General features: G+C 39.3%; 2 protein-coding genes across 5 annotated transcripts in view; both read left to right on the forward strand.

The window, feature by feature from the left end:
* Nucleotides 1–3: 3 nt before the first annotated feature.
* l2hgdh (L-2-hydroxyglutarate dehydrogenase) lies at nt 4–5,612 on the forward strand. 3 transcript variants are annotated; one of them, XM_067479244.1, is made up of 10 exons: nt 4–233; nt 1,178–1,293; nt 1,887–2,038; nt 2,452–2,583; nt 2,663–2,825; nt 2,935–2,969; nt 3,049–3,216; nt 3,731–3,888; nt 4,094–4,225; nt 4,450–5,612. In XM_067479244.1, exons 1-10 carry the CDS (start codon nt 142–144, stop codon nt 4,643–4,645), a joined length of 1,344 nt encoding a protein of 447 aa, XP_067335345.1. In that variant the 5' UTR covers nt 4–141; the 3' UTR covers nt 4,646–5,612. The 3 variants fall into 3 exon arrangements, with proteins under 3 accessions (XP_067335345.1, XP_067335346.1, XP_067335347.1); XM_067479245.1 differs by lacking the exons at nt 4–233; nt 1,178–1,293 and having other exon boundaries at nt 1,908–2,038; nt 2,374–2,583; XM_067479246.1 differs by lacking the exons at nt 4–233; nt 1,178–1,293 and having other exon boundaries at nt 1,909–2,038; nt 2,422–2,583.
* A 692-nt stretch (nt 5,613–6,304) lies between these two features.
* The window catches only part of sos2 (son of sevenless homolog 2 (Drosophila)), a 38,427-nt gene continuing 30,555 nt past the window's right edge, over nt 6,305–14,176 (forward strand). Inside the window, exons 1-2 of one of the 2 annotated variants that reach the window (XM_067479213.1) lie at nt 6,305–6,667; nt 7,077–7,229. In XM_067479213.1, coding sequence (XP_067335314.1) covers nt 7,146–7,229 — 84 coding nt within the window. In that variant the 5' untranslated portion in view covers nt 6,305–6,667; nt 7,077–7,145. Of the gene's footprint in view, nt 7,230–14,176 lie in introns of both variants that reach the window. The other variant, XM_067479212.1, reaches the window with a different exon arrangement.

Below are 14,176 nucleotides of genomic sequence, written 5' to 3' on the forward strand. Positions count from 1 at the left end.
TGCTCGGCTTCCTAGGGTTGATCAGCTGGATGTGGGTAAACGGTTGATATGAAGAGAAACACGGAATAGTTCTCAGGGAAATTTGGTTGGCAGGTAAACAATGAAAGAACGGTTCTGAGGCCCTTTTACGACGCTGCGACAATGATTCGGATACTGAGCGGTGCGTCTGTTAGAGCTGCTGGGGCCGCGCAGCCCAAACTGCTAAAGGACATAAGCACCAGACAGCTGCACAGGTAAGTCTGACATTAGACAGAGGAAGGCTTGCTACTATCGACAGTGTGGTGTTGTAGCGGAGTTTGGCGCCTCTTTAATTCACTGTCCGGTAAAAAACCTGAGCACACAAGCGAGGATATGTTTGATAATTAACTATTCATTGACTCCAGTGACTGTGGAGGGCATTCAACCCAAGAGCTGTATTGCACAACAATTCTGCTCTGCATAACCTGATCTGCACAGCCCACCACGTTGCTTTAGACACATTGTCCCCAGGTACACTGGCACATGTGCTTAAGGCATTTAATGGGACTTCTCTCCAGCCAGTAAATAGTCATTAGTCATAAGGTGCAAGCAGGAACAGCTGTACAAGATTTTATAAGATGTAGCGGTCCTGTTTGACTCGTGGGCCCATTTATTTGCACCTATAAATGCAAAAAAATGGGCTGTGATGCTCCTTTTTCTTTGTCCGATTCATTGGTTCCTCCCCTGGTTAAGTCTTGCAGCACTTTGGCTACACCTGATAATCAAAAATCAAAAGATGTTTATCGTTTCCAATGTCCTATGGCTTAAAGTGTTTCACAAGGCTTAAAAACTGGGTTCCTCTGTCTCTTTTGCAAATGCTTCATTATGTGAAATATAATGGTATCCAGTGGACAAGTTGGATGTACGGTTAAAACTAGATAACAACCTGTGGGAATTTCCATTAATAAATTGATTAACCACCTAGAGAAACTTGTGACAAAGTTCTTTGATGTCAACTACAACACTTGTGTAATGAATGTTCATACTTATCAGTTTCAAAGGTCTGTTGGTTCCCGACACAATGTTGTACACTTGGACGTTGAACCCCAGATGTAAATATATTTGTCCTACCTTCTCCGTTTTGCAGTCTGTGAAGACAGTTGTTTGTAAGTAAACGTCTGAAAACTCCTTGTAACTTTGCCTACTGCCTGTATTTTAGCACGTACGATGTGGCCATTGTGGGAGCTGGCATCGTGGGCTTGGCCACAGCCAGAGAGCTGATTCTGCGACACCCGTCCCTCAGCTTCATCGTGCTGGAGAAAGAAAAAGAGCTTGGTAGGTGAAGAAGGAGAAGTGAAGTCAGATGTTAAGTGTCAGGTTTCAGCTTCGATTCTTTAATTCTGCAATAAACAAATTAAAATGTCAGAACGCTTGTTTTGTTTTGTTTTTTTACTGACTGCACTAATTATTGCAGTTCATTAAGGGATTTGATAGCGATATAAATATTAGACCTAATTTAACAGCATATTTTATGGCTCTTTTCTTGAAATTTAACGTTACACCTAAACATAGGTTTGGAAATCAGTAAACCTTTTCAACTGCTCCTTGCCAAGAAATAGTCCTGGACACACTGTAGTTCCCTATATAGATTTAAAAACTAACTGTAACCTGTTACCAGATAAGATTCAGAGGTTATTTATGAATTTTTACGCTGTAATTGATCCAGGCTGACATGATGCTGTCAGTCTTCTCGTGTAACTCTGAAGTGTCTTTCCCCAAAACCCTTCCTTTAAAAGTGAAAAACGCCAAGCCTATACGTATTTTTTAGCCCTTTTCCATTATTTTATGAGTGCGCATACAATCTTATCTACTTTCTTCTTCTTCTTCTTCTAGTCCTTCACTTTCTCTGTCTTTTTCTTGCTCCCCAGCTGTACACCAGAGTGGGCACAACAGTGGGGTCATTCACAGCGGGATCTACTATACGCCGGGTTCGCTGAAGGCCCGTCTGTGTGTGCGAGGCGCCACTTTAGCCTACGAGTACTGTAAAAAGAAAGGACTCCCTTACAAGAGATGTGGAAAGGTCTGCTTTGGTCTGCAGTGTCTTATAATGTAGCATGTTTACTTTATAGATGCACTCAAAGTGCTCAGCTGAAATGATATTATAATACATTCAGAGAATCTGATTGTTTGCTGTGTGTACTCAGCAGAACTGAAAATTTAGTGAGTTGTATCATTTTTTTCATTATTGGAATCACGTCGCTGTGTTAATAATGTCTGCTATACATGCATATAGCTGCATATTTTCACAATGGTGCATGTGCATCTTCTGCTCATTTTCAAAAGTAAGTGTGTATTAAATAATCCTTATATTGATGCCAACAAAACCATTGACGACTTCCCTCTATTCACCTTTAGTGTCTGTCGGTCTGCAGATCTCAGGTGATTGTGTTGTTTCTGTCTCAGTACTGATCAGAGGTATTTGTGCCATGGCAGCTTATTGTAGCTGTAGAGCAGGAGGAGATCCCGAGACTTAAGGCTCTGTATGAGCGTGGCCTTAAGAACAACGTGCGTGACCTCAGCATCATTGATGCCAAAGGAATCCGAGAGCGAGAGCCATACTGCAGGGTAAAAAAACTTTAAAATACTGTTTTCAGTCATACTATAGGAGAGATAGCAGTGAATAAATACGTTTACATCTTTTCAGGGTATAATGGCCTTGGATTCGCCCTACACTGGCATTGTAGACTGGAGGGAGGTGGCTTTGAGGTACGGCTCAGACTTTGAGGAGGCAGGTGGCACAGTTGTAACCGAATATGACGTCAATGACATTTCCATGCTCAATGAAAGCCCAGCTGGGAGCGCTGAGGGTATAAACAGGCTTTTCACATTGATGTGTCAACTCTCATAGTCAAACAATAGCTGTAATTATTTCAAGCCCTATTTTGTGCATGTGTCTTTCTTTTTTTGTATTTGTAGGAATGAAATACCCAATCGCAATCCGAGACAAAAAGGTAAGAAGCATACAAAACCCATCATAACGTTAAGATTGCATTTTTTTTTTCCATCAGCTCCACTGTGCTGTTTTTACAGGGCAAAGAGGTGCAGTGTCGATATGTCCTGACCTGTGGGGGCCTGTACTCAGACCGCCTGTCGCAGATATCTGGATGCAGTCGGGAGCCAAGGATTGTCCCCTTTAGAGGAGATTATTTGGTCCTGAAGCCAGAGAAACACTATCTAGTCAAAGGAAATATCTACCCAGTAAGTATGCTTGAAAGCATATGTTCTGCTCTGTACTATGTGTTGTTTAATCCACATAAATCATTTGATCTGCAGATGCTTCTCGTCATATACTGTATTTGAAGTCTACTCTCTTAGAGAATTCCTTCAAACTTTGGCAGCTCTAAGTTGCAGAACGAGTTTGAAAGAATTTGCTCTCTTAAAATCATGTGATATGGGACCATTAGAAATTTTTCAGAGTAAAGGTTCAAGAGACTAATAAATCCAAATCCATGCAGGCTTGATAATTTCACCTTTGGGGCAATTTATAAAGCATTAAAGTTGAACTACTCTTGTAAAGAACAATAGAGGTTTATTTTTAACTGTTTTGGTTATAAATCTAAATCATCATGAGGTGCGGGTGGAGATGGTAGTTTTAGAGTATTTTACCTCTGAATTTTTAGGTGGAGCAGTGCTATTCTTGTATTCTCTTTTATTAGGTGCACTTAAATAATGCATGCTTTGTTTTTTTTTTGTTTTTTTTTGGTTTTTATAGGTTCCTAACCCTCGATTCCCCTTTCTTGGAGTTCACTTTACCCCGCGGATGGATGGAAGCATTTGGCTTGGCCCCAATGCGGTCCTTGCGTTCAAAAGGGAGGGTTACAAAATGTATGACTTTAATGCTCGAGACTTTGCAGATGCACTCTCATTCAGGTATAACATCAACTTTGATCGCTTTTTATGTTCTTCTTTTATTATGAAGGAGTCAGAGGTCTGTTTAGATGGCAAAATTGAGGAATAAACCCACACATGGCACAGTGGTGTTCACACGTAGTTTCAAAGCTTCTAATTACACTGTAGTTGCTGTATGTCAGATGATTCCTACTGAATATTTCATGTCTTTCTGTTTATGCTGCAGTGGCCTTCAGAAATTGGTATTGAGGAACATAACCTATGGTATTGGAGAAATGTATAGAGGGATTTTCATTGGTGCACAGGTCAAAATCCTGCAGAAGTACATCCCTGAACTCTCGCTAAGTGATGTGCTCAGGTAATACAATAATGCAACAATTAAAATTGCATGAATATCGAGAGCTACTAACTAATTTTTCATCTCAGTTTTACGTTAAACCCCCATTCAGTAATGTGTTAGTTGCTTACACTTAGTTGCTTTTAACACTAGAAATAAAATGTCTCTGATTCAAATAAATGAATTACTATCTTGGGTTTTCCAGCACGATGGTCAGTTGTGACCCTGGTTCTTTTCTTTTTCAGGGGTCCTGCAGGAGTTCGAGCTCAGGCTCTTGACCGAAAAGGAAACCTTGTGGATGACTTTGTTTTTGATGGCGGGGTCGGGGACATTGGAAGCCGGGTGCTCCATGTGCGTAATGCCCCATCACCAGCAGCAACCTCCTCCCTGGCAATTGCTGAGATGATTGCAGATGAGGTGGAAAACCGGTTCTCACTGTAGAGAAATGACGTGCTCCCACAAGGAAAAAGTGAAAACTACCTCAGTGCCATTTTCCTAACTGAGACATTTTTATCACAGGCCAAGCCTTAATTTATTGGGGACAAATTGAAATTTCTTTGACTTATTTACATTTTTAAGATTGTTTTTACTTTTGTATTGCAATTTTGGATTGATTGATGTTTACCCCACCAAATTTCAATGTAAAAAAACATTATTTTTTTGTACAACACATTGCTGTCTTGGTCTCTTGCTTAGCTAAATATACAAAGTTAAGTGATTTCTCAGCTCCACTGACTCCATCAGCAGCTTAAAACATTAAAATGAAAATGAAGAAACACAAACATTGTGTTCAGTGTGAACCAAATGTTTTTGGAAAATGACCTTTTTAAATTGGGATTTTTAAGAGTATAATTTTGGTATTGGAATTTCTCACTTTTGTTTCTCAGACACTGACTCTATGAGAGTGGTTTGTTTCTCCTGTATATTGACAGTTTCAGTTTAAACTGTTGTGGATCTCTTTGGGGAAAATTTTGACACAATTAAACAGACTACTGCACTCTTAACATTTAAAAGACACTCTTAACATTTTAAAGATTATATTTCTATTTTAATTAGCTCAAATTTTTACCATGAATTTGTATGTATCTATAATTTTTATGGTTTTCATGTAACATAACTGTACACTAAGAAAGACAGGTTTTTATTAATTGATTAAAGTTACACAAAATTTGCTAAATATTATTCCTCATATGTATATTATAAGTAGGTAAATTAAGATCATTTGTTTATTTGGTATGATGGTCAACGTATGTGATTCTGACAAAATTTTAGTCTCATATGGCTAAAACTGTTCAGATAATTTTCATGAAAAAGTGGTTACCCTTCATGTCATTGCATCCCTGCTATTTACACATGAATGTCGAAGTACTTTAAATAAATATAAATATATATTTGAATTGCAAATTAACCACTATTTGTGGTTTGTGGCTATTTGTATGCCATATGGTGTTTTTAATGTAGACTGCTTATCATTTGGTATATTATTCTTTGTTAAAAAAAAGTATGGTATTAATTTAATGAGTCTCTTAAGACTCAACTTTCAGATAATGGATGACTGTGAAACTTCATCAAATTAATCAGAAGTACTTTTAAAATTGGAAGCAAACTATAGATTTTTTTTTGTCAGAAAATCACCTACTTCCAACGGTATTAAATAGCAGAGTAAGAACGACATTTAAAACTCTTTTGTGTTTATAGTTTTAGCATTTTTGGAAGATTAATCAGTTCCTCAATTAAGCAATTCTTCCACAAGGTGGCAGAATACCAGCAACAAACATACATAATGAGCTCCAGCCCAAAACGTGTCTGAATTAATGATGTTATTAAAGCAAAGCTATAATGCTTACGCTTGGGTAATCGAATGAAAAAATAAAGTGTCCTTTGCAATAAAGTGTGTGTATAATAAAATGCATTTAGTAATTTTTCTTTAGCGCAGAAAGAAACTCTTTCCAAATAAAGCTTAATTTTCTATCCACAATCTACGTTTGCTCGTGTCTACACGATACCACTCTTCGTTGTAATGAGACAGAAGTCCAGCTTCAGAAGTCCAGCCTCGTTTCTGTCTGTCCAATAAAAAGTGAAATTACGCAGCGTGCGTGCCTGACAGCGGACGCGCGGCGCAGAGAGCAGCGGCGGCAGACAGACAGACAGACACACAGACAGCAGCGGAGTTGGTACGAACATCTTCGACTTCTCAAACCAAAAACACCTCGACTACTCTTCGGCTGCTCTGCTCACAGACATGTCCCGGACTTGTCGCCGTTTGGGGGATTTACGTTGGATTTAGCGCCTGATCGTTGCGGGGAAGATGAGTAAATGTGAAGAGAGCCGCGCAGGAGAAAGTGTGCCTTGTTTGGAACCGAACGGATCGTGTGCCACAACATAAAACTCAGCGCATCAAGGCCAGCAGCAGCCTGTAGCACTAGTTAGCTCGTCGGCTAACGGTAGCCTGCTAACCTACAGGTGCAAATAACCAAACACAACTTGTAGCCGTAGTTAGCTGGCAACAAGCGCGGCCTTCATGTCGTGACTTTACACTGAACTTAATGTGCCTGCTATAAGCCTTTTAGCAAACGCCAAGTAGCAAGTACAACACCTAGCAACATTGTTGTTAGCCATTAGCTTTACAGCTACCCGCTGCCCCGTGTTTACAGCAGCAGGCTATCCTCACTAGCCACCAAGCTAGCGAGTTAACTTTATAGCTACGTGTGCTTATTTTCTTTTGTAGCTAATTTTTCGTTTTTGAACGCGATTCAATCCCGGACCCACAGCGCGCTTTAGTGATAATCTCCTTACTTGCAAGCCAGTTTGACTTTTTTTTTTTTTTTTTTTTCCCCCCACCGTGCCTGCCCTGGACTGACCCACCCACAAGGACTATCTATCCGGGGCCGATGCTGACAGTTCAGCCCGGATCACGGCAACGCCAGGAGCCGCCACAGCAATGCAGCCCCAGCAGATCTACGACTTTTCAAGTGAAGAGAATAGTCACAAATGGAGAGGCCTCTTCGTTCAAGCTTTACGAAAGGTAACATGGGATTTCATACTCCAGCTAACCCTTAGGAAGTTGCATCAAAGTGTCTTTCAAAACACGCATTCCTTTCCTAGAGGTTCACACAGAGTACTGGTTTCATCTGCATGTTTACTTTACCCAGATTTTTGTCTTACGTTGCCAACTTAGTCCTCTCCCCGAAAAGCTACCAAACACTAATGACAGTATTATTTTTGAGTGATACAGGTAAAAGGTTCTCATTATGCATCTTGCAGTTATAATCTCTTAAGATCTAACTAAAGTGTTTAGGTTTTTATTAGCAATAATTATTAGTGCAGACATTTGTCTATGTTGAAACTGCTGTCCTCATCTTCTGTGGCTGTTGACAAGTTCCTTATAGTCCCTTTCCCACAATGTGTTTGAAGAAGTTCAATTCTCATTAAACGGTAACATTTTTCATGTTTTAATGACCAACAAGTTGTACTAATAACCCCCAGGGTCCTAATGTTACTACCTCAATTGAAATACCAATGGAACTGTCTTGGGATTGTTCCCTTGCAGCTGAAAAGCACTGTCAAACATCATTTGATATGTGTATGCTGCTGCCAAGCTTTTTTTTGTTTCTTTGTTCCTCATTTAGTTTGACAGCAAACATGTCTCATTCTTGCTGAGCAGAGACCTTCTGCAGTTGTTTCATGCTGCTTACATGTCAGAATTTTTGCTCTGTTTTTCACAGAAATGCAACTTAATTCTCAGAAGCCCAGCTGAAAGTTTTAGCACAGAAGATATTTTAATGTCTTTGCTCAGCAGGACTGACCTGTATCGGTTCCTTTTTGACTGTCTCTCTCTCTCTTTTTCCCTTTTCTTGCATCATCTTGGCTTCTCCCTCTTATTACTAGGTTTATTTTCTGTTTTCCGAACTCCCCCTGCTTCCCCCACTCTTTCTGCTCAGACTTGCAAACTCATGATGGTCTAGAACTGACTTCCAACCTGAAAATTATCACTATATTTTTGTCATATGCCTTTATAGAACAGCAACGACCTTGCTGTACTGTGTACTGTGTGGCAACCTTAAAGGTCCTGTCAAGATCCTTTCATTTGTTTACGTATCCATTGTGTGACTGTAATTCAAGTTCATGATGCAATGGTACATTAGGGTGGCAAAGCAAACAGTGTTACTCACCTTGACCTACAGGAGGATTGAGTTCACACAAATAGAATCTGTACTTAGAGTATTGTCTGAACATCTGTAAACAGCCACTTTGCTGTTTGGGTTGCATACTCTGTTAATTATAATTTAATACTTGGCAAAAAACATTAAAAGTGTTCTTTTTATCACTATTGACAAGTATTTATTTCAACGTTCCTCCACTGATATTTTAGGACAATTAAATTATATTGGGGAAAAAATGACAATGCAGTATTTATTTTCCCTGCAAATATATCTTGTGATATGAAAAAGTACATAAATCTTTACCCTATGACAAAAATGTGTCTATTTGGAAATAATTAATCATTCTAGAATGGGTGATTTTGTAAATCAGTGGAGAAAATATTCTCCTTTTTTTTTTTTTTTTTTGCATTATGTCTTTCTTCTCCCTTTCTGTCCCCTTCTGTATGTATTCTTAAATATAAAATGTCACATTATTTGAAAGTCTGACAGTACTGAAATGTTCAGTGTCGATACAGTTTAGGAGCTGTGAAGTTACTTTCAAGCAAATCAAACTATAATGCAAAAGAGTGACAAACCAAATAGTTAAAACACTGTGAAATTACTCAGTGGCTCATAACATTTTATTTAGAGTGTGATCTTTTATGTGACATGTCACTCTTTTTGAAACTGAGACATCTCTGTCCTCTGCACTCTCCGCTCTATTATAGCTATTTGTGCTGTGTTTGGAGTCTGCTAGTGTTAGCTGGTAGCTTTAGCAGGGTAGTAGCATTTAGTTAAACACCATGCAGTGGTCCTGAAATAGGGTTGTAATGTTCTAAAAACAAGTGCTCCTGGAACTTGTAGAATTATGCAAGCAGACTTCTCTTGTATTAGCAGAGTTTTCCTTTTGTATCAGGCAACGAAAAACTTTGCACATCCTGCGATCTGTCTTATGTGACATTGTGATGATGATGCTAAAATGACATATTGTGTGCCCTGTTTGGAACTACTGTGTTTTAAATGGTATTAAAAAATTTAAAAACTTCAAATTTCAAACTTTTGTTTCTCTACTAATTGAAAAATGCTGATACTTTGAATCTGTCTAGTTTAAAAGTTGAACTGCTCAAAACAAAATGTCTTCTTTACCTTGATGTTCAGTGTCATTGTATTTGTGCTTGGAGGTATAAATCCGATTATCATATTTCTTTACATTGCTTATTAGACCGTAAATAGCTTCTAAAATAGTTGTGGTGTTACAAATCATGCCTGTACATATTTAGGTTTAAAGGTGAAGTCAGAGATTTTCGTTGTCATGTCAAGTTTGGCATGACGACAAAGAAAAACACAGTGAAGTCAAATATAAATTGTTGGGCAGTAGTTTTTATCATAGCCATCATCTAGGAGTAAAGCTTAAATATATTAACTATTGATTAATCTCACAATTGTTTTCTTGATTAATAGAGGAGTCTATAAAATGTGAAGAATTTCCGTCATGTTTTCCTTAAGCCTCAGATGATCTTCATATTGCTTATTTTGTTTGATGTGGTCCAAAACAGATCAAGGATAAAATGAGCGATGCTGGACCAACAGATCTGGGATTGTGTCAGGTTGTCAACATTATTGTCCATCTAATGGTTAATCTATATATGAAGAACAGAGCCTAGATCAGTTTAGGACAAATAATAGTTTGCAACGTGCTGCAGGGACTTTTGTGGGCTTCTTTCTAAAAGGATCTTGTTTGAAATACTGAAACGTTTGTGTTCTTTACAATACATGCAACTACTTCAGACACTGCCTCATAATAGACTTCCTAATTCAGATTTTTAGGTAATAGAACGTGAAATTAGAAAAGTCTAAATCACTCAAAGGTTTAGGACATTTAAATTATTTGGTGAAATTGTCAATTTTTGGCCAACAAGGCTCAGAACCTGAAGTTGTGGGGACTTTATCAAGTATTGTTAGAATCCAGGCTTTAATGTGTCAATTTTAGTCACACAAGGTTCCCACGGAGGCAACCAGCCATGTAGCAACATCATCTTTATAAATAACACAGGCCTTATTCTGTCAGTTGTCCGTAGCACAGTAAAGATGGTGTGATGAATCAGGTGAAACTGAGAGCAGGTGGTGGGCCGTGGTGCTGCAGTTTCATTGTCTCAACTTGTTACACAACTGCCGGAGGGAAAGCCTGTCAGAGATTGACGCAAGAGAAGTTTGTTATGGTTTTGACAGACTGACTCGCTGTTTTTCACAGCTGTCCACCGGGGCGGGGGGGAGCGGGTGGGTATTTCTTGTCAGAAGGAGCACTGGTGAATGACAAAACCCCTGAAAATGATTTAGATTGTTGATTAGAGGCAAGACTGAAACGGAACTGTTAGTAAGCAGAAACTCCTCGGAGCTGAAGCGGGAAAGTGTGCAGTCACACAGACTGGTAGTTTAAGATGCGTCACCTCCAGCTGGCTGTTGATCACTCGAAGAATTGCCCCACAAAACAAAACAGACTTGTCCAACTATAGCTTATTTTTGCTGACATTTGACAAGTTGCTGTGGAGTTTGACACCTTTCGCTGTTTTATATCACAATAAATTCCGTGTGTCTGTATTTTGGACTTGTTGGCCTGACACAAAATGTATTTGTGCTCAATTCATTTTTCACATGCTTTTCTGCCATGGATGACAGTGAGCAGTCTATTTTAATGTAAAAAATGCAAACTTAAAGCTAGATAATGCAACTCTATTTAGCAGCATGTTGGAGTTAAGCTTCTCTTTTGGTTTTACAAGGCTCAAGGGGCTGTCTGCCTGGGGTGGTTGTATGAGCTACACCCTGGAATTTATATGCTGCGCTCTGTTATATTCATAAATATCTATCCCTGCTACCATCGCGAGTCGACAGTAGAGAAATGTATCATATCAGCTGGTCGATTAGTTTCAAGAATAGGATCAGGATGTGACACAGACCAATCACATCAGTGTTGTTCCAAACAGTCGTTCCCGAGCCCAGTTTACTGTTTGAGAGTAACCCACATCACCAAAATGTATTAATTAATTTTTATGGTAGCGTTTAAAAGTTTCACAATTATTTTCACCCTAATTCTGGTATGTCTTCTAAATACGTTGTTATGTTCATTTGGCTTTAGGTGCTTTGCAGAAATTGTTAGGGGCTTTGACTTTCGGTCAAAACCCTGTTAAAGTATTTGTCGTGAAATATATGAACAAATTGTTCAACAAAATGATTGGTTAGAAGGGTGAGACTCTGGAGACATGCTGGAGTTAGACTGCACAACTGTAATGATGAGCTGCCTGGTCAAGGTGAGAAGAACTTTTGTACCAAAGTCCCTTTTAGACATGTGATAGAATTCTGACGATGCGCTGATTTTATTGGGACGGGGTACGTGTTCAAATGCAAATGTCAGTGGGACGCTGCCATCATTATCCAGTCTTCAAGCCCCGTAGTGCAATCTCTGTATTATGTATGTGAGCTCATCCTTTAGTTCACACACACGTGCAGCCACCTGTATTGTTGATGTTCACTGTGACCTTTCATCATGGAAGAGTTGAATGTTTTCTTTTATCCGTGTCTGCTTTTCGTGGATATACTTGATCACCATAGCCTGTGGCTGGTGCTATGCAAGAGTGCCATTTTGCCCGCGATAAAGCTGTTGTTAATAATAACTGTGCATTCCCCAGGTCTGCTGTTTCACTGGCATGTAGAGAAAGGCCAGAGCTTTGCTGGGTACAGTTTCATTCCATTGCCATGTTGAGGTAATGCAGTGCTGTGCTGATGAGTTCCCAGGGCTCTGCTCCATGAGACACAGGCTAACATTTAAAGCTGAGATCGGTCAGGTTACAAGCCAGCTTTGTTTTTGTGAGTGTGTGTTGCCTCTTTTCTCCTCTCAACAGGAGTAGCCAGTTAAATTCTGTTTTTTTTTTTTTTACTTTATTTAAATAATTTTGCTGCCAGTTTCATCGAGGTTAAACAGAGCAAGCTGTTACTTCGCAATGAAATCAATGATAAATTACACACCTCTAATCCAGTGTTCTCCTGTGATAGGTCCAGTTGAATTATGATAAGAGATACAGCTTTCCCTGTCATTTATTGTACCTCAGAAAGCCTGATTCGGCACTCATTCTGATATCAAGCCCAATGTTTTTGTGTATGGAGGAAGTTTTTTTTTTTTAAAGCAGTACACCTAAGAGTAGTTGTTTCACTACTCTTCAGAATTGAAACAACATTTTCCTGTGTAAAAATGAAGAAATATTAGCGTTTGATCCCGTTTACAAAATATTTTTTTGTTTCCTAGCTTCTGTATTACAGTTGTTAGATAATGCCTTCTTTGAATTATTTGAATCAGTACGTTACAGTTTCTGTTTACTTTCTGTGTTTTCCTCATGTTTCTGTAGCCGTCTGTCTCTCTCCTGTCTCCTCATCCTACAAAGTTAATGTAAGCAACTCTCCGAGCAACATTCAACACCAAAAGAATTTGGTGTCAAAATGGCATCTCTGCAGCATGACAGAGTTCGTTATGTCACATTTTTTAAACGAGAAGTAATATCACGGTTATTCAATGTGTAATATAAGTACAGTATGACATCATGCTAACTGCAACTAATGGTATCCTCCTTCCTGCTTTATGTGCTGAATGGGATTATTTTATGAAGGTATTTTGTCTGTATTTTTAATGCCCTTAACGTAAATGTAATGCTCCGAACGTTTTTGAACCTTTATTTGTCCAGGTCTTTCACATACTATCTTATCTTCATACTAGTACTCGTAAGCTCCCCAGAACAGCCACAGTGTCACCCTGGGGTTGAGAGTCTTGGTTAAGAGCTCCCCAGCATTGTTGATTAGGGAGGGGTCAAGCATAGGGGGACAAAAGGGGTTGCTCAGAGACACTTTAGCTCCTCAACATTTTTTTATATTGTTTATTTTGTCGTCATCACAGCCAGTTATAGTCCTCTACACAAAGACAAATGTTGAAATTAAACAAAGACCTTTCTACTCACTAGAGAGCAACAATTATTTCACCATTCGCGTTAGTAGGTGAATAACGTCTTAATGAGTGACCGTTCCTAATAGTTGCCTTTTGTCAAACGTTAATTTCTGTTTGTATGAGCTTACTGCATGTTCATATGTTTCTGAGTAATTGCAGAAAAGTTTAATTAGCAGAAGATGACCAATAGCACCTCTTATAGTAACATTTAATAAAAACGCAGCACATTTTCACTGTAACACTTTGTCTTGTTGTCGTGTTTTTATGGGAGTCCATGTTCCTGGGAACAGATTGGACTTAATGTGTAGCAGCCCAGGGCCATCTACAGACAGTAGTACAGGCGATTAATACATAAGTTGCCCATCTTTCCCAGAATATTGAATCAGGTCTGTGAACATCCGCTTATCTTCAGATTGGCTTTCAATAGGAGAATGGGTGTATGCAAGCTCATTAGGGTCACTGGGTTAGGCCAGACGGAGGTCACAGTGAGACCACGTCCCGTCGACAGCACGTCCACCAGCTATTGTCTTTACCGCATGACCTGAATCCGAGGAGAGCTGGCTAAATGTCAGTGTAGGAGTGTGTGTGGTTGTGAGTTTCTGTTTATTTGTGTGTACAAATGTGTTATCTACAGAATGGCTGGGCACGTGCCTTTTTGCTGCATTTATGTTTGTGTGTCTAAAGGATTATCGTTGTCTCTTTGTCTTTATATGCGGTGTGGGTGGGTGTGTGTGCGCACGCACACAATGTGTCTTTTTGTGTGCACATGTTTTAAATGTGTGTGCGTGTATGTGTGATTGCATGCACACGCGTGCCTGCTGCCTCAGAGTTGATCTCTGCCCT

Source organism: Channa argus, chromosome 16 (assembly GCF_033026475.1).
Source record: "Channa argus isolate prfri chromosome 16, Channa argus male v1.0, whole genome shotgun sequence".
Lineage (NCBI taxonomy): Eukaryota > Metazoa > Chordata > Actinopteri > Anabantiformes > Channidae > Channa > Channa argus.